The sequence below is a fragment of the Desmodus rotundus genome, chromosome 1 (assembly GCF_022682495.2).
Source record: "Desmodus rotundus isolate HL8 chromosome 1, HLdesRot8A.1, whole genome shotgun sequence".
NCBI classification, from domain to species: domain Eukaryota; kingdom Metazoa; phylum Chordata; class Mammalia; order Chiroptera; family Phyllostomidae; genus Desmodus; species Desmodus rotundus.
In genome coordinates, this window is record NC_071387.1 from 201353509 (window position 1) to 201372552 (window position 19044).

The 19044-nt window shown below is 38.2% G+C and overlaps 1 protein-coding gene across 1 annotated transcript in view; it reads right to left on the reverse strand.

Annotated features, from left to right (window-relative positions):
• Positions 1-847: 847 nt before the first annotated feature.
• NUP155 (nucleoporin 155) overlaps positions 848-19044 on the reverse strand; it is a 52831-nt gene continuing 34634 nt past the window's right edge. Inside the window, exons 22-35 of the mRNA XM_024578493.4 lie at positions 16794-16924; positions 14232-14423; positions 13138-13276; positions 11141-11276; positions 10306-10459; positions 9991-10095; positions 9237-9391; positions 8024-8153; positions 6792-6905; positions 5949-6069; positions 5388-5498; positions 3281-3417; positions 1673-1779; positions 848-1050 (exon numbers count right to left, since the gene is read on the reverse strand). Coding sequence (XP_024434261.2) covers positions 912-1050; positions 1673-1779; positions 3281-3417; positions 5388-5498; positions 5949-6069; positions 6792-6905; positions 8024-8153; positions 9237-9391; positions 9991-10095; positions 10306-10459; positions 11141-11276; positions 13138-13276; positions 14232-14423; positions 16794-16924 — 1871 coding nt within the window. The 3' untranslated portion in view covers positions 848-911. The remainder of the gene's footprint in view (positions 1051-1672; positions 1780-3280; positions 3418-5387; positions 5499-5948; positions 6070-6791; positions 6906-8023; positions 8154-9236; positions 9392-9990; positions 10096-10305; positions 10460-11140; positions 11277-13137; positions 13277-14231; positions 14424-16793; positions 16925-19044) is intronic.

Here is a 19044-nt window from a genome sequence, read left to right on the forward strand (position 1 = left end):
CAGGTTGTGGTCACTCATGGGGAAGGGAGGAGGAGCAATCAGAGAGGGAGCTCAGTGCACAGACTGGCTGTGACCTGGAATGCAGTGGTCCCCAATCTTGACAAAGACCAGCGTGCTCCCAGAGGTCTTGTTAGAGCTCAGGGTGCTGGTCTCCCCCCACATTATGGATCCAGCAGGTGTGGAAATGGGCTTGATAATCTGAATGGCTAACAAACTCCCAGATGATGCTGGTTTGCTGTACACATTTTGAGAACCATTGCTCTAACAAAATCAGCAGTCACAAGGCCAAAGAACTAGGCAGACACCAGGAAACACAGTTATCTCCCTGTATAGGTTTTCAGGATATAGACTATTAGTTAAATAAGTGTATCACCTGCTCAAAAAACAAGCAGGTATGTATTACTCTTCAAGGATTGTAACTGACATCATTAGTAGTCAGAGGAAATTTCTTTCCAAGGATAAACCCAACACCTAAGAAGTTTTAAGAGACAGTGTATGTTTGCTTTTTTAAGGATTGTTGTAGAATCCAGTATTATGGGAATGACTGCTCAGCTAGCCTATTTAAATTTTGATATCAACCACCTTTGGACTAATTTAAAAATGAATACTATAAATTCAAAATTTCAGCCTGCGGTAAAATTCAAAATAAGGGTTTCTAAATATTCCTTATCCTTGTGTTAATAAGAGGATTAAAAAATCTTAGTTGTTTTTTGACCTGATCATAAAACAAAGCAGTAGTAAAAAAAGAATTCATCTGGCAAATGCATTGTTTGTAGATACTAGCCACTTATGAAAAACACATTTCTATTAAAATTGTCTTAATTTCTTAGAGTTAGAGCACTTGATATCTGGACCCAGAGGAGATTTTATTTTACAGTTCAGAATGAATGGGAAAGAATACATCACAGCAATTAATGAAGCCGTTCTAATTTTGCCTGAAGTGATTTAAAATTCCCCGTGACGGTCTGCACTGCTACGGAAGAGCTCATAGACTGCAGCTCAACCAGATACCCACAGATGGCATCCAGGCAGAGGTTTGTGAATCTTCTCCTGTGGAGAAAAGGACACCAGATCAACCGCCTCCATGTGCGCAACATTCCTTTCTACAGGACTCCCCTCCAACCTCCGCTGACCTCATGCTCCCTCGGACGGGCAAGGATGATGTGATTAGGTATGTGGCAAACAAATGAAAAGAGGAGGAAACTCAGGGGGTAGACGGATTACCACAAAGCCACCATTTTTCTTTTGAAGATTATTAGAATGAAGAGGCAGTAAGGATGATTCCTTAAGTTAATATTAAATTATTTACACGCTTTTGGCCTTTTCAAGCAAATGTACCTTAAGATGGCCAATAATATCACAAATTCATAATTGAACTGCCCTTGATCACTAATTCAAAGCAAGAGGAGTTTAGAAGTAATTCATAGATGATATCCTTTCATTTGTAGAAAGAATTCTGCATAACGGTTGAAAAATAGAAAAAACTCTAACCTTACATACATGTCACTTAGTATCATTCAAATAGTTATTGTTAACATAAAAAGCCTAAATCTCCTGTACTCCTTTATAATTTCAGTATCTCTCCCCATTCTGTCCAAAGTTGTTACCCAGATATTTATTAGAATCACTTAAAAGCTTTCCCTATATAATGCAGTATTTAATTCATAGTTACCTCTCACAGTTTAAAACCTGGCTAGGATTCTCAACATATCTTGTCAATAGTACATGTAAACAATCCAAAAGGTGCAGTGGCTTCTTCATTCTGTTCCAGAATGGATCCTATTAAGAAAATATACATTGGAAGTTATAAGGCAAACTGTGTCAACTGATTTTTCAACCATTCATGTTAGTTAAAACGGCCATCAAGACTCCATAGCAAAATTTACTGACATTAAAATAATTATTTAATATTAAGTGTTACTAAACTTCTTATCTGGTTATGATTAATATTTGAACAATCTTCACAACTGCAGTGTGATGTTATTTATGAGGAATATTTGATGATACCAATCTACTTTGTAGAGCATGTACATTTCCTGTTTAGGACCAGAGGTAAGAGAAAAAAATCCACCTCTTCTTACTATCTGGGACATCACTTTTACTGAGAACCTCTGCAGACGTAGTCTGATACTGTAAATAAGAGACTAAATTAATAGTCATAGAATCTCAATTCTACCTCTGTCTTCACCTGTGACTAGCCACATGTGTTGAGCAGGTTACTTAACATCTCCGCCCTTGTCAGATGGATAGAAGAGGGGATACTACTATTTGCTCATTTCCATCACAAGCTCGTTGTGAGGCTTAAATGAGATACACAGGTACCTTCTAAAACACTATGGGCATTTTGATGATGCTACTATAAGCAACACAATTTAGTTCAATAAGGTTTTATTTTGATCTTTTATGGCAGATAAAATAAAAATTACAACTTAGAGTCTAAAAACAGCAATTTTCAACCGGTGTGCCAAAAGAACTTTTAAAACATGCAATACCTGACTGTTCAGTCAGGGGCACTGACCTTTCTCTTAGATTGTCAAATACAAAAATGACAACAGACAACACAACAGCTGTCCAGTGTGAATGCCCTGTCTCAACATATATATAAAGGTCACATAATAGAGTTGCATCTCACTGGTCACGTGGCACAATAAAGTTATGTCTGATTGGTTAATTCTTGGTCAGAAATCCTTATGTACAAATATAGGCACCTCATTTTTTAAAAAGTCACTTTGGAGCAAAAAGGGTAGGTAGTTACTATTATTTATTTATTTATTTATTTTTTGTAACTCCATCAGTAATATACCCTTTTCTTGGTCAGATCAACAAAAAATATACTCTTTGGTGTTTTAGTAATTAGTTTACATCTTCTGTGAGATGAAAAAGGTTGAAAATTGCTGGTCCAAGGAGGTTCAATACGGTGAGAAAGACCTTTAAGCATGTATGTTTTAGAGGAAGTTGCAATTAATGCAGCTACTTTGTTCTTTTAAAGTACATGATGATTCTTAATGTAATGCATTTAGCCTATTCCAAGACTAAAACATATGTTAATATTAAAAAGTAGTATTTGATTTTTGTCATGATGCTCAGCAAAGCCCCTCTCATTATTGGTTTTAAAAGTCTGACTTATAATTTCTGACACTAAATCAATGAAGCAAATTTCTGATCTATTAGATGATGAGAGACTTAACAAACATGCAATCAGAATAAACCACTCCTATGTCTAGAAAAAGTTAACGTAACTTCAAATGAATGATTTTATTTGACTTAGTATTCTCCTTACCCGTGACTTGAACAGGTGATCATATACCTCCAGCAGCCGAGGTAAGGGCACTCCGATCTCATGCATCGTCTGTATGACGAAGCCCACATCCCAGTTCAGAGTGCACACTTGCTGCTCTAAGAACTGCACGACGAAATCTGGGGAGGACAAAGGGCCAGAACGTAGGGTTGCCACTCTTTCCCCAGCTCTCCTGAGACGCAGCCGACACGCGACAGTGTGTATGGGGAAGGTGTGCAACGCGACGATGGGATGCACACAGTGTAAAATGTTCGCTGCAATCGTGTTAGATAACACACCTGTCACCTCACGTAACTGCTATTTCTTTGTTGTCGCTGTAGGGTTGTTAACACTTGATATTAAAAAGTAGGCCTTATTCATAAATGAGCAGTTTATAAGGGGAAATCCTTTAAAAAACAACTTTCAAAAATAATTTCTTGAAATTCTTTTAGTAAAACCAAGTACTTATTTGAGACAAAGTGAAGAAGTGAAAGATAAATGACATTTAAGCTCCCCCGAATTTCAAGGCAGTTTTCCCCCCATTAAGTTGACAACTGCTCGCACTGGCAAAAATGCAGGGAGTTCTCAGGATCTACCCAACACCAGACAGGGGGCGTGCTGTGTGTCAGCAAAATCCTGCAGCCCAGTGCCTGCTTGGGGTACCTGTGAGAGGCAGCCAATCCATGTTGCCCTAATATACTTTAAAGCTATTAGGAAAAAACTACATTGTATTGAATTTGGAAAATATAGGGAGGTACAATAAAAAAAGAGACCATTCACAACTCCACTATTGGAGAGAACACTGATAATATTTCTTTAACACATTAATATATCCTTGATTTAACAGCTTTTCAGACAAGAAAGGCTACTGCATCCTGAATTTAGACATATTAAGTAATGTTTTTAAAATGCACTTCCCAAAGACTCACAAATGGTTTGTTCTGATCATTTTAGTGTGCTAACCCATTTTTACTTTTTACTAACTGCCATATCATAAATAAGATCATAACAGTAACATGCAAATTCCCACAAATTTATGAGAATTTGAATGAGTCCCAAAGTCTGAGACTGACCGACGTGAACACCCCTGAGTAGGAAGAATCACCGAAAACGCTGCCGCTGAGCCTGCATATCCCCTGCAAGTGAGCACACGACGACTCTGGACAGGGAGTAAAATCCTCATCTCGTCCTGCTTTGCTGCTGACAGACTGACAGAGAAAGGTAGACAGACCTCTTCCACCCTCAACCTTTCTGAGTCCAAAATTAAAAATTCAAGTCAAAGCAGAAGTTCTCTCAAAAGTGATTGTGTAGAATGTGGCCTCTTTACTATGAAGATTGTCAACTTTCATATACTTATAAAATACATGTATTTGCTCTTTATTTTTCTGATCAATGAAATAGCATAGCAGGTAAGGACAGTACTGTGTTTATAAGAAATAAGGGTATGATTATAACAGTTTTATTTCTTCGCGTGTTCAGGGAATAAATACTAAATCCGAGATGGTCGGTAAATGAGTTTGTATCCTGATGTGTACAGAATTTAATGATATGTTGTGGGTATGATCACGTTTCTCAATATTTTCCAAAACACAAAGTGGTTTACATTCTGCTTTATCAGTGTATTTATGTTGATTCTATTGTTTCACAACGGAAGAAAACATGATAGGTTGGCAAATGATTTATAATAATTACAGTTGCCTACATAACAATTACAGTTAGCACATTACATTTTTAAGACAACTGCCCACTATTTGAAGGAAAAACATGCCCTCAATATAACAAAGGAGTGTGAATCAATCATTCACAAAAACACCAGCCATTTTTCTTTACAAATACGTACAGGGTTACTAATAATATTATCACTGTGGTCTGACAGTCTACACTATCCCAAGACAGATACATAACTCGGAGGGTCAAAGAATGTTCTATACTGAACTATTCATCAACAAGTTCTGCTCTTCTTTGGAGGTCTTTCTTTTTGGAGGTAGAATTAAACTGCTAAATAGCAACAAAGAAATGATTTTGCTCTGAAGATAATTATTTTTCCATGTCAATGAAGAAAACTATCCAAAGAAAAAAACCCAGGGCAGTGCCTGAGGTCACCGCTCACCGAAGGGAAAGAAGCGAGGTGTGCCGGCGTAAATTTTGCCGAGGAGGACAATCTTCAGACTAAGAGCGTGCATCCTATCTGAAGAGCTCAGCGTCACACTATCATTCAGTTCTGTAAGACGGAGACGTGCCATTAGAGACCCCAATTATTTTTAAGGTGAAGAGTTTAAATGGACTACTTTATTGTTTCAAGGAATAAAATGCCCTGGAGCCAACATTCACATTAACAGAAGGAGAGGCCCCTCTGGGTCTGCTGGTCTCTGATGCTTGCATCTCACCAAGACAGTGTGAGCGGGTTCTGAGGGAAGTGCCTCGGTCTCCTGTAAGCAATGCAAACCCCAAACTGATACGCTCTGAGAGTCCTCTCCAATATTGCCTGGGCTCGTTCTCCAGAGGACCACCCTCCACTATGTCCAGGCACCCTCCACGTACCCTCTACGTAGGAGCAGACAATTTTCATGAGCCCTGGATACGGGAGCCTCCAGCAGCCTGTGTTCCTCTTCTACCGAGTCACTAAGTAACACGGGCTAAATATATCTTTGCAGGGGGAACGGACACTTACCTTTCTCTATGATATCTTGCCAAAGGGTCTGCACCAATATAGGGTCTGAATAACCGGCACAGTGAATTATTGCAAGTTTACACTCTGCAAGTTTAAATGGGTCAGCAAATTCCCCATAAAGCTGTAGGAGAAAATATCAACATTATACACCCAACCAGCGGTCAGCGTCCAGAAATTAATAGTGAGATACTACTTGAGAGTTAAAAACCAAAGATTTTATCTAAAGTTCCTAAAATATGACACAAAAATATAAGATGTGTAGAGCTGGTCGTAACTCTGGATTAAAGCGGTGAATGAATGGTTAACTCCATGCAAGCAGATTTAAGATGTGTGCATTTTTTTCTTGGCTGGTAGACGTCCCGATGACTTTTGTTACAGAGTCGGTATTGTCTAAAGCAGGGTTGGAAGGATCATGGGAACACGGACATATCTCAGGGTGCTTAAGGACACTAAAGCCACGCCCAAGGATAACGGAAGAAAGAACTGCTCAGAAAGGTACCGAGAGGCTTGGAGAGCTAAGCCAAGTTATTACTTTTTCAAGACAAAGAAGCAAGGCAATAAAATAGCTGGCACGAGTTTTAACCAAGCCCCACGTGATGCCGATAGATTCTTGACAGTTACTGGCCTGGAAAGAGAAACTTAGTTAGTCTTTCTTAACGCAAATACCACAGCAGTGATTTGTCAGCCCAGTGACATGCTGCCAAGGATGGCTGATCTTATTTTGTGGAGATAGGTTACTCTTCCCTATGAAACAAAAAATAAAATGCAAAATACCCCACCGTGAATTGTAGGTATTAGGTGATTGCTTGACTGCTGTAGGAATTCCACTTGCTTTTTTATTACCTTAGTTATGTCCATTAGCTCAGAATCCAGCTGAGAAATTGCATCCTGTACAGAAGAATGATGGGAATACTGCCTTTGCAGTGTCTCTTGTATCTGCAGTTGGATCCTAGCAACCTGGTGTGGACAGACAAAAGGGAGTGTTGATTTCATTATGAAAAATCAATAGATACTCAAAGAAATGACCGCTAGTACCTGACTTTAAGTTTCTTAAAGTTAATATATTAATAAAGACTTATATCATAACAGACTAGCAACTCCCCATCACCACATAAAAGATTTCCCAGGAAACGTACTGTGGCAGAGTCTTTACTGCCCACCCTTGGCTGTTCCTCCCATGGCTGTAGCCAGACGAATGGCTAGACTACACTTCCCAGCCTCCCTTGCAGGGCGGTGTGGACATAAGACTAACTTCTCTGCCAAGGGCCATGAGTGAAAGTACTTCAGAGTTGAGGTTTTTAAGAGAGAGTATGTGTTTCTTACATGCTTTTTTCCCTTCCTCCCTCTGAATGAAGAAAAAAATAAGGCCAAAGGTAATAGTAGAGCCAGAAAATAAAACTTAGGTCCCAAAAATCAACCAAGTGGAAGAAAGCCACCTGTCGACCAGAAATACCCACTCTGGATTTTTGCGATTGAGAAATAAGCTTTTGTGTTGGGACCATTATACATTTTTGGGGTCTCTCAGTTAAGGCAGTTTAGTCTCCTTTACTCCAGAAGAAATGGTGCATGTGATGTAATCTGAATCATGTTGGAATATTTGGGAAAAACCTTTAGAAGTGCCATAGAGAAAAGGTTTAAATTACAACCATAGTGTTACCCAAATGCTGTATGATTAGTTTTCCATGATTTATATCTAAATATGAAAAATGAAAAATACAGGCAGATGAGACGAGAATTAATAATACTGACTGCTACAGACCTATCGTTTACTAGAGGAAAAACAGAAAGTACCGTATTTTTCAGACTATATGACGCACCGGACCATAAGATGCACCTAGGTTTTAGAGGAGGAAAATAGGAAAAAAAAAATTTTTTTTGAAGCAAAAAATGTGGTCCTGCTCCTGCCTCCTGTGACCCCGCTCCACTGCCCTCCCCCTGCGAGCCAGGTAAGCTACATTCAGACTATAAGACACACCCCATTCCCCCCCAAATTTGGGGGGTGGTGGTAGAAGTGTGTCTTATAGTCCAAAAAATACGGTACTCAGTGTGAACATAGCTTAAGTATCATCACTTACTTCCATTTTTTCTTCCAGTTCGTGAAGGAATTCACCGTCTGCAGCTGTTGAGGAAATGGCTGTGGAACTTTTGGCGCTAAGAATGGCTCGAGCGATGTACTCTAGTCGCTGTTGAAGTGGAATTTCTGTGCTGGGGGGAGAAACACTCGTTTTTATTTATATGAATTCTTAAGGTCCCAAGATACAAACACATCAATTATGATGTACTATTTTATACCAAATGGACATAAAAAGCCACCTGAAACTTGAAAAAATTGTTAGACGATTTCTAGTAAGAGAGAATTTAACAGACAATTTAAGGCAAAAAATAAAGAAAGACATGTTTATGTCCAAAAAAGCTACCTCCTATTTTAAAACTTTAGTTCAGGATATTAAAACTTGGATTCTTCTAAAATTAAATTAAGAATATTCTTTATTGTTTCTCATATCCCTCATTTCTTTGCCTCGACATGGCCAATACTACACTTGATCTCCTACAGAGCAGCCAGAGTGACCATGTAAAAACAAAACCCGCTATCACACGATTTCCTAAAACCGTCCAACAGCCCTCCCTCACCTCAACCCCCTCTCCTTCCACTTGCCCCCTGGTTCACTGTCTCACCCCACTGGCTTTCCTTCTGTGTTCCTTCCTTGAATAGTAATCTTTCTCCTGTTAAAGCTGTTATTAATTTTTTGTTATGAAATATTCGTAAGTTCTCTAACTTTCAGGAACACATTTGCTTTACACATGCATGCCCTAATTTATTGCATTGTCTGTTCGATAGGATAATCCAATTAGAAACCCCAATGTTTTCTTTAACAGGATTCTTGATAATCTTCCAAGACCTTGGCAGTAATTTAACCCAATGTCAGGGTAGAGAAAATTAGTCAGGAATTGGTAAAACATTTAAAACCTTTAAGAAGTAGTTTTTGTCCTTTTAATCAAGAATAGCAATTAATTGTCATTAGTGGGAAGAATCTAAAGACATATTTTAGAGAAAAGGATTTAGAAGACAGTCTGAATAAAAAGGGCCTTAGGCATTCTTTTAGAATCTCCTACACATTCTTAAAAGCAAAACAAACAGAAAGAACGGTAAACTTTAGATAAACCCAAATAAAAGCATAAAAACCCTGCACATGCAGAACCTGAGTGGAGTCTCATTTGCATTCTGAAATCCGATGTACCCAGATGCAGCTGAGCCACCACACCCGCACGGCGAGCACACTGCCTTACCTGTGCATGTCAGCCAGCTTGGACAGGACGCGAGCGGCACTACTGAAGCTTCGGTTCTTCTCGTAATACCTCCAGAGCAGATCCATATAGCGAACTTTGTTTTGATCAACTTTGGCCATTCGGGCTAGATGTGGCTCCAGAAATGGGGAAGTGACCTGGAAATTGGACAGGCACCTAGAACGTTTCTCACCACCCACTTGCTCTTTACATAGTAAGGGTAACACTTTAAAGATAACTATAGATGTGCCCTATTTTATGAGCATAAAAGCAAAATTATAATCCAACAATAGATACAAGAGATACAAGGCAATTTTCTCATTACAAATGATTTTTTGTTTTACCCCAGTTGATGAAAGAGTTGCTAGGATAGTTACATTAGGCTGATAAAAATAATTTACTATGATCCAATTATAAATCTTTTAATAAACCCTGAGAACACAGCTACTGAGTCCTAAAGTCTGAGCTCAAAGGCATCCTTGAAATGATCAAAGGCCACCTATGCATTTGACAGACAGAGAAACACAGACTAGGGAGTGAAAAGACATGTGAAGGCTGTGCCGACTTAATGGCAGTGCTGAAACAAAGTTCCGGTCCCCTAGTTCACAACCCAGTGATTCCCACCCCACAATATAAACATGCCAATTGGCTGATAAATAACAAGAAAATTGGAGCAATGGTCTATTTTGTACCCTAGGAAAAACTATTACATTACTTATAGAAATTAACAATATTGGAATAAGAAACCATTTTTTACCTGTAGCAGTTTATCTGCAAGGTCAGCTTGTATTAGCCAATTATAAAGGGCAATACTAAAGAGCTCATCTTTGGATCGTTGACACAATTTAAGCATTTGTTCAAACTAAAATAAAGAAAGCAGGAAAAATTAGCAAAGATAAAGGCTCTGCTGCCGGACATCATGAACCCTGAGCCTTATTAGCCCCTGGAAAGAATCAAGTATCCTTCAATGCTCTATGAGCTACTATCCTTCCCAAGATGATCACGCTACCACCACCACACAGAAGTTCTAAGCACAATGTGTTTCAGAACGAAAATATGCCATGTCCCGTACGTGATGTCCTGCTTCCTCATTACTCAGCATGTTGGGATCCGACGACAGCACAGGAGGCCCCGGTTTTTTGGGTACACTGGGAGACTGAGGAGCAGCCTTACTTTGATTTACCAGCTCTTGAAGTGTATCTGTAATGCACTTGTAACTGTTTAATCTGAAGAAGAATGGGAAGGGAACAATTACACTAATTAGACAGTAACTGACTTATCTTACCTAATTTTAAATACAAGCATTTAAAGACTATTTCGGAGAATAAATATATGCATATATTTGGTATTAAAAATAATAGAGATCATATAATTTTTCAATAGGTTTGGGAAGCATTTGGTTAAACATAAAAGGGTAATGTCATAAAAATGAATGTATTAACAAAAACCGTGTCTTAGGTAGATTATGTATTTCCTTTATGGATATAGCACTTCACTTCTTTTGTCTCTACTAATCTGCGAACATTTTAAAATCATCCTTTAAAATAAACTACTTCACCCAGAAGAAGAAGAGATCAGGAGGTGGGGGAGAAGCCAGTTTTGTTTCCAAGTTATCTCATTTAAAATTGACATTAATAAAGTCTCAGAAAAACCACAGAAGCAACTTCTAAAACATTTGTAAGTACTTAGGAATTTTTAGCAGATGAAAATTTTATCCATAGGCAAGGAATTATAATCCTGATACAGGCTTTTAATAAAATAAGTCACTTTAAAGTGAAAGCATAGATTTTTTAAAAAACGTGAAAGCATAATTGACCTTTATATGGGTGGTATTTGAAATATTATGTCCCTAGTACTATCAATCAAACTTCACCCAAAGACAAGTCTGCTAGTGCAATAAAACTCACCTCTCTTGGAAAGCCTGAAGTCCTATGACGTCTTCTTCTGGTTCTCCATGTTTATAGAAGTGAAGTCCAAGACCCTGAGGATCTTTTTTCTCAGCAGCCGTGAGAGAGAGCTCCACCACACCCTCATAAAAACGCACTGATGGGAAACACAAAGGACGAAGACGTAAGGTTCGTTATTAAGCTGGCTATGTTTTCTCTTATCTGGCTTATAAAAATACCGATGAAATGTTATTCGATTTCTATTGCACATTAGTAACCCTGATGACAATATCATAAAATATTTATGAGTTTACTGTAGAACAAGGTCCCCAAAGAACAAGGTCCTGACATGACTAAATGGCAGCTATTAAATATATTTTCTTCACTGGAAAAAGACTTTTCTATTTAAAATAATAAACAGGATGCTCTGGCTTGTGTGCCTCAGTGAGTTGAGCACTGGCCTGCGAACCCAAAGGACACGGTTCGATTTCCAGTGAGGGCATACGCCTGGGTTGTGGGCCAGGTCTCCGGTTGCGGGGGGGACTGAGAGGTGGCTGATCGATGTTTCTCCCTCCCTTCTCCTCTCTCTAAAAATAAATAAAATCTTAAAAAACAAAAACAGAAACAAACGGGAGAGTTAGAGTTAGTTGTTAAAAAAGTCTTGGGATTTAAAACATTACCTTTTATAAGAGTTATTACTTTTATATTATGTTAGATTTAATTTTACAGTAATTTTAAATTTGACTAGGTAATATTTTATGACAGCTAATATATTGATAATTAAACAAAAGCTTTTAAGCATCTTAAAGTTAAATGTAACCCGGCAAGCAATCTCATAAAGATAGTAGTTTAACTGAACCAGGACTCAAACACCAATGGTAAAAAGCGACATATTTGAAGATATAAAAAGACACTATAGCTTTTGCAGAGGCCAGCACAGTCACCACAAAGTGAAACACAAGGAATGAGTTTCCTATGTCATATACTTGAGCCAATGAACTTGGCGAAGATTTGCCTCTGGGAAGAGGCTCTTCTTCATCACTAGCTCATTTTAGTCACACAGTCATTTGTCCCCTTCATTAAGAAGTTAGGAAGGACAGTCTTCACTGAGAGTTGCTGTGGTTTCCGGCTTCAACAGCGCTTGAACAGAACCTGGTGCTTGACCCCCATCCCAGCCAGCCACCCAGATCCATCCTTCTGCCACTGCCTCAGGGCCTAGGACCACCCCAAAGCCCCTGCCAATGCTCCAGTGCCCCGAAGCTGCCTGTCCTCAGCTGCCCATCATGGCAACCATGTCCACCTCACAGGTGCGCCAGAACTGCCACCAGGACTCGGAGGCCACCAGCAACCACCAGATCAACCTGGAGATCACGCTTCCTTGGTCTACTTGTCCATGTCTTACTACTTTGACTGTGATGATGTGGCTTTGAAGAACTTTGCCAAGTATTTTCTTCACCAATCTCATGAGGAGATGGAACATGCTGAGAAAGTGATGAAGTTGCAGAACCAACGAGGTAGCCGAATCTTCCTCCAGGATATCAAGAAACCAGACCGCGATGACTGGGAGAATGGGCTGCATGCAACGGATTGTGCATCACACTTCAAATAAGTGTGAAACAATCACGATTGGGCTTGTACAAACTGGCCACTGAAAAAAATGACCCTCATTTGTGTGACTTCATTGAGTTCACCACCTGGTTGAGCAGGTGAAACCCGTCACACCACTGGGTGCCTATACGACTAACGTGCGCAGGTTGGGGCCCAAGTCCAGTGGGGCAGAGCATCTCTGTGACAAGCACACACTGGGACACAGTGAGCAGAGCTCAGCCTCGGGCTACCTTCCCACCGCCGCGGTGGGGACAGCCCTGGTCACCAAAGCAGCACATGCATGTCAGGGTTACCTTTCCCTTTCCCATAACTTGTACCAAATCACCCACTTATGGCTCTCATTTGTGCTATTCCTTCAAATAAAGTAATTTGGAACAAAAAAAAAGAAGGAAGAATGTTTTGTTTCTCACCTTGTCTATACTGAGCACAAACATTGGAAAGGTCAACTTGATTGCTGATTTTCTGATACTCTTTCAGTGATTCCCTTAACATCCTTTCCCTTTCAATCTTATTTTGAACTTGTCGGGAACGTTGGAGCAGCTCATTTGCCTGAAGTAGAAATGACAAGAACTTAAAAAGATAGATATAAAGTCAAGCACAAAGATGATGCTGTCAATGTTAAGTTTTAGTCGATGTCTAAATTTACATCTGGTTTATTATAATCAATAATAAAAACAACTCTACCAACTTACTTCTTCTTAATTTTAGGCAGAAAAGTTTTTGACCAAAAAATCCTAGCTATTCTTACTTCCTCTCACAAACATGTTAAGCAAGATAGCTTTTTGTCTGGTAAATCTCTTGCCTAGTCAATACTTTATTGGTCAGCAGGCAGTCCACGTGATACTGATTTTTTAAATTCCTTCCACCTGTAGGAAAGGATCAATAAAAATTGCCCAATTAACTCCGATTCATTACAGACTTACTTTAGGTTTTAAGAGATTTTCCATAATTTCTAAGGAGAGGCATATTTAACCATTGTCTTTTTATTTATTTACTTTAAGATTTTATTTATTTATTTTCAGAGAGAGAAGGGAGGGAGGAGAGGGAGAGAAACATTGATGCATGAGAGGAACATCAATCCATTGCCTCTTACACGTTCCCCCCGGGGGCCTGGCCCACAACCCAGGCATGTGCCCTGACAGGGAATCAAACCTGCAGCCTTTAGGCTCTCAGGCTGGTGCTCAATCTGCTGAGCAACCATCCTAGCCAGGGCAAACCATCGTCTTTTTAAATACGGCCTAGAAATACCATCAAAGATTCTTTATGAAAAACTTAAATACATATTTAAGTTTTAAGAAATTTTAAAACTTTTAAGAAATCATGTATTCCCACCCCTTTCTTACACAGATGAGGATTCTGTGGCCAGGAGAGGTTCAGCAACCTGTCAAGGTCATACACTGAGTAAAAAGAGATGGCTCCTGATTCCACCTCTGGCGTGCTGTTTAGCACACCACGGAACCTCTTCTTCTGTAGGGAACACGCAAGCAGCTGACGAGCACCCTACCTTGGAACAGACCGCGTCATCAGTGCTGTACAGCAGTGGGCAGATGTCCTGTAAGTGCAGGCTAATGCCGTCAACAGCAGCATTATCTCGGATGTAGCAGTTGATGAGGGAAGCAATTAATGCCCCAGTCAGTTCTTTGTCCCGGATTACCAGATCTTTAAAGGTGGTGATTTTCAACTGCTCCTGAAATTCCTAGGAGTGTAAAAAAAACTTTTCTTCTATCAAATATGTAAGAATATCATTTCCACACAGAATAAAATTTCTTTAATAATGTAACCAAAACATGAATGGAATTTATAGCTTTAAAGAGAAAATATACTAAAACTATACAAACTAAGACACTTTTGAAATTATCATAGAATCATACAGAATTGAAAAAGAACCCACAGGACGTCTAGTTCAAAGCTCTCACTTTACAAACAAGGAAGGTAAAGCCCAGGCAAAGCCAAAATTACAGCCAGGTCTCCGACTTTAGTTATAACCAGAAAAGAATAATCAATTAGCTGCATTAAAACATCTTGGGTTTCTGTTTTTTTCTTAAAATGTTAGAATTCTGTTATTCAAGGCCTTCTAATGTTGAAGTTTAATCTCATTTTGAACAAATCTGCTTGGTAAAATAGAGTTCTAAATTACTGAGGCAATTGTAATTTATATTAGAGTAAAATACTCTGCTTAGCAATTTGACTGGTATTTTTTAATAAATTTCAGCAAATATACTATGTCCAAGCTTTTGTACTATTATATAATTTGCATTCCTTAAGCATAAAAATTGTGATTCAAGGGACAGAGCTTTGAAGATGGATCCCCCAAAAGATGCATAGGGTAAAACAACTACATTATGCTTATCACCCACTAAAATGTATTCTACCTGGTATGGAGAGGTTTTCATAATTAAACATTTTAGCTTGGTTTGGTTTTTTTTTAAGTATGTGTTTAAAAGAAATAAAATCAGCGATAACACAACTCTTTGGACTTTACAGAAAAGAACTAGGGGAATGCCTTTTAACCTTAAAAATTGTACTTAAAAGTCAAGAACTAAACATTTCAGGGTAACCAACAGTCCAATCGGGTAAGAGGACATTGTATTAATATGAAAGAAAGCAGATTTGGGAGATTACCATTTTGGAACCCTAAATGAACTAAGCCATTCAGGCAATGAACGGCAAGGGATAAGGAAAGTCTGGTGGAGAGTCCCAATGGCAGGGTTAGATTTACCATCTGAATCCAGCAGTCGACCTTAGAGTCACTGAGAGTGGGACAAGCAAACCTCCTGTGTCTCCTATTGAACACAGTCTGACATACAAACCACTACCTATGGAGCAATTTCATACTTCCTTAAATACATGGACCTGGACTTTAATCAAGCTTCTGTAGACTTCACTTCCATTTCCCAGGAAAATGAAGGGAATAAAGAAACAAGTTAATTACGAGAAAGGTACAGACAACCTCAGAACGCTGGCTTTCCACAGGATCAATCACCCAGTATCTACAAGGCAATAGCAAGGGAAAATAGCTCTAAACTGAAAGAGATGTAAGAGACATAACAATAAAATTCAATGAGTGAGTGAATCAACTGTTTAAAATGCGATTTGAATGAACCAATCTGTAAAAAGATATTTTTAAGCCAATCAGAGAGATTTCATTATTTTAGATGCTAACAAAGAATTGTTAATATTGTTGAGTGTGATAATGACATTACTACTCAAGGAAATGTCCATCTTTTTAAAGACGTACATACTAAACTACATAGGAATGAGATAACATGATGTCTGGATCTAATTTAAAATAATTCTGTGAAGTAAAAGAAAAAAAAAGGATAGATTAAGCCAAGTTGATAAAATCTTGAAAATGCTGAATACCAGTCAAGTGTATATAAGGATTAGGTGTAGTATTGCTCTATTTTCATGTATGTTTCAAAATGTTCAAATTAATAATGGGTAGGAATACATTCCCCCTAAAGTAAATCTGTCTAATATTTAGATGAGTGCAAGTTATCATTACTGTTTAAAAGGATTCAAATGAGGACAGCAAGATAAATACAGACCACAATGGGAAACATCTCCCACAATGGGAAACATCTTTTTTTTAAGTATGAATGTTTAATTAAGGTTGATGCACTCCTTGAAATCACATGCAAAAATTTATGTATATGATTGTATGCATTCTGAGGGTGAAAAGAGATAGTTTGATCAGATTCCCAAAAGGGCCTGTAGCCTACATAAAATTTGCAATCTATTGTTTTCAAAAAAACAAAAACAAAAACAAACAAAAAAAACCCCAGTTATTGTCAAAAAGTATTTCTGGCAAAGTAAGATTTCATTCCCATACCAGCCAAAGCTCTCAAACATTGTAAAACCTCGTGACTCTGACAAACTACAGAGGAATCTGTAGAGGAATCCCCCAATCTTCAGTGCAATCTTCCTATAACTTCGTAACTTTATCAGAGCCTAAATGCTTCCCCAAATAATCCCCTCCCGGACCACAGTGTAAGACTAAAGTTCACTCAAAAGAAAAAAAATGAAGCATAAGATTAACAGTATGGTTTCAGCTAAAACAGCCTACCTTCTGCAGTTCACCTACAATGAGAGTGAACTGATGTTCACAGAGAAGTTTCCATAAAGCCAGAGCCTGGTATGATTTTCGGACCAACTGCTGGATTGCTTGAAGTGAAATCTTTTCACTCACTTGAGCCTCTAATTACAAAATGCAGTTAATGAAGTTTTATAAAATGACGTAGGTTGTTTTATTTCAAGTAAAACAATACTTTACCTCAAATAAAACCAGCTATTAAGGTGAGACTGCCATTATTCGCCTCCCCCCCAGCACAGGCGACTATGAGCACAAGTTGTTGAATCTGTGTTTTCATCCTCTCACAATTATATACATGTGCATTTGTGTGTGTGTACAGTTAAACAATAAAAAATTTGTTTTTAGATCATTTATGCCATGCTTTTTTCCCATCAGTTACATTTCTGCCAACGATCCATACTGATACATGTAAATCTAATACATTTTTTTTAAATTGCTGAGTGTTCCACCATGTAAGTATACTACAATTAGGTACACAGTCCAGCTGAAGGACGTTTATATTTTTTTCCATTTTCCTACTAAAACAAGAGCAATAAATATCCATAAAAATGGTCTTCCGGAAAGTGCAGTTGGGTTTCTCTAGGACTGAGTTTCTTAAACCCTAGATTAGAATGCACTGGTGAGTCATAAAATCAATTCAGTCAGTCAAGAGAGCTTTTTTTCCTTAAAGAGGAAATAAAATAGAATAAAAAAGGAAAAAATATTAGAGTGTAAAACAGGTAGTTATTTCCTAAATTTTTGTTTCAGTTGTGTGTGTATGCTTTTAAATATCTGAGTCATAACGTAAAATGTATTTCCTACTGTGAGAGAAAAGTCTGACAGATTGCTCTAGGGTGTGTACCTAGAGGTGGAATTGCTGGCTTTGAGTATATATGCATTCTAAGCTTTTCCTAGCTATCACCAAACTGCTCTATAAAGCAGTCACTTCAATGAATATTGCCTGCAATTTGAACACACCTGTTTGTGCTTGCAGTGTGAGGCTTACGGCCCAACTGAAGTACTGAAAAAAGAACATACAAAATAGTGAACAGAAAACAGGAGCCAGCAAGAAGGGAACAAAGTATCTTGGAACAAAAGTAAATGGCTGGGTCTTAATTAGCCAAGTTCAATCAGCCAGAATAATTGGCTTAAATAATAGAAGACAAGCAAACTTAAAAAAAATTGAATTACAGGCAAAATTTAAATAATAATATATTATTATTCCAATTCATATCTGGGATAATTGATGACTATGAGAACTTTTTGATTCCTCTTACTCTTACTAACTTTAGTTGCTACTACTTATAATGGAAAAAAACACAAGAAAAATTTGATTCACATTTTTAACTCTACAAAAAAGTGTTGCTAATCCTTAGTAAAAAGCAAACCGACCACAATGATGCCATTTCACACCCATCAGAATGGGCATAAAAGCCATCGGACAATAGCTGGCGCAATGTGGAGGAGCTGACATCCTTTGGGCACCGCTGGTGCAAATGAGAAATGGTGCGTTTGCGAAGGAAAACAGTATGTCAGTTCCTCAAAAAAACTGAAAATAGAATTATCACATGATCCAGAAGTTCTACTTCTTGGCATATAACAAAAAAATTAAAAGCAGGGAGTCAAATTTATATTTGTAAGCCATGTTCATAGCAGAATTTATTCAAAATACATCAAAGGTGAAACCTAGTATCCACTGGGATGAATGGATAAACAAAATGTGATATTATACAATGGACTATTATTCAACCTTAATAAGGAAGGAGATTTTGACATGAGCTACAACACGGATAAACTTGGAAGACATTACGCTAAGTGAGATAAGCCAATCACAAAAGGACAAACACTGTATGATTCCAATTACAGGAGGTACTATGATTCAGAGCTAGGAGAAAAAAAAGAATGGCGATTGTCAGGGACTTGTAAGGGTAAAATGGGAAGCTGTCGTTCCATGGGGTACAGAGTTTCAGTTTGGGAAGCTGAAAAAGTTCTGCAGATGGAGAGTGGTGATGTTTGCACAATGTGAATGCACTCAATGCCACTAACCTACACACTTAAAATCGGTTACAATGGTTAATTTTATGTTATGTTTATTTTACAATAAAACACTCATTGAAAAAGGTGTGTATCATGTGCTCTGAGGGGGAAGGGAAAAGTTTTAGGGCTGAAAGTTACGGAATACATGACATCCATCCACACTGCCCCACCTTTCTCAATCACACAAATATTTTAATAAAAAAAAATT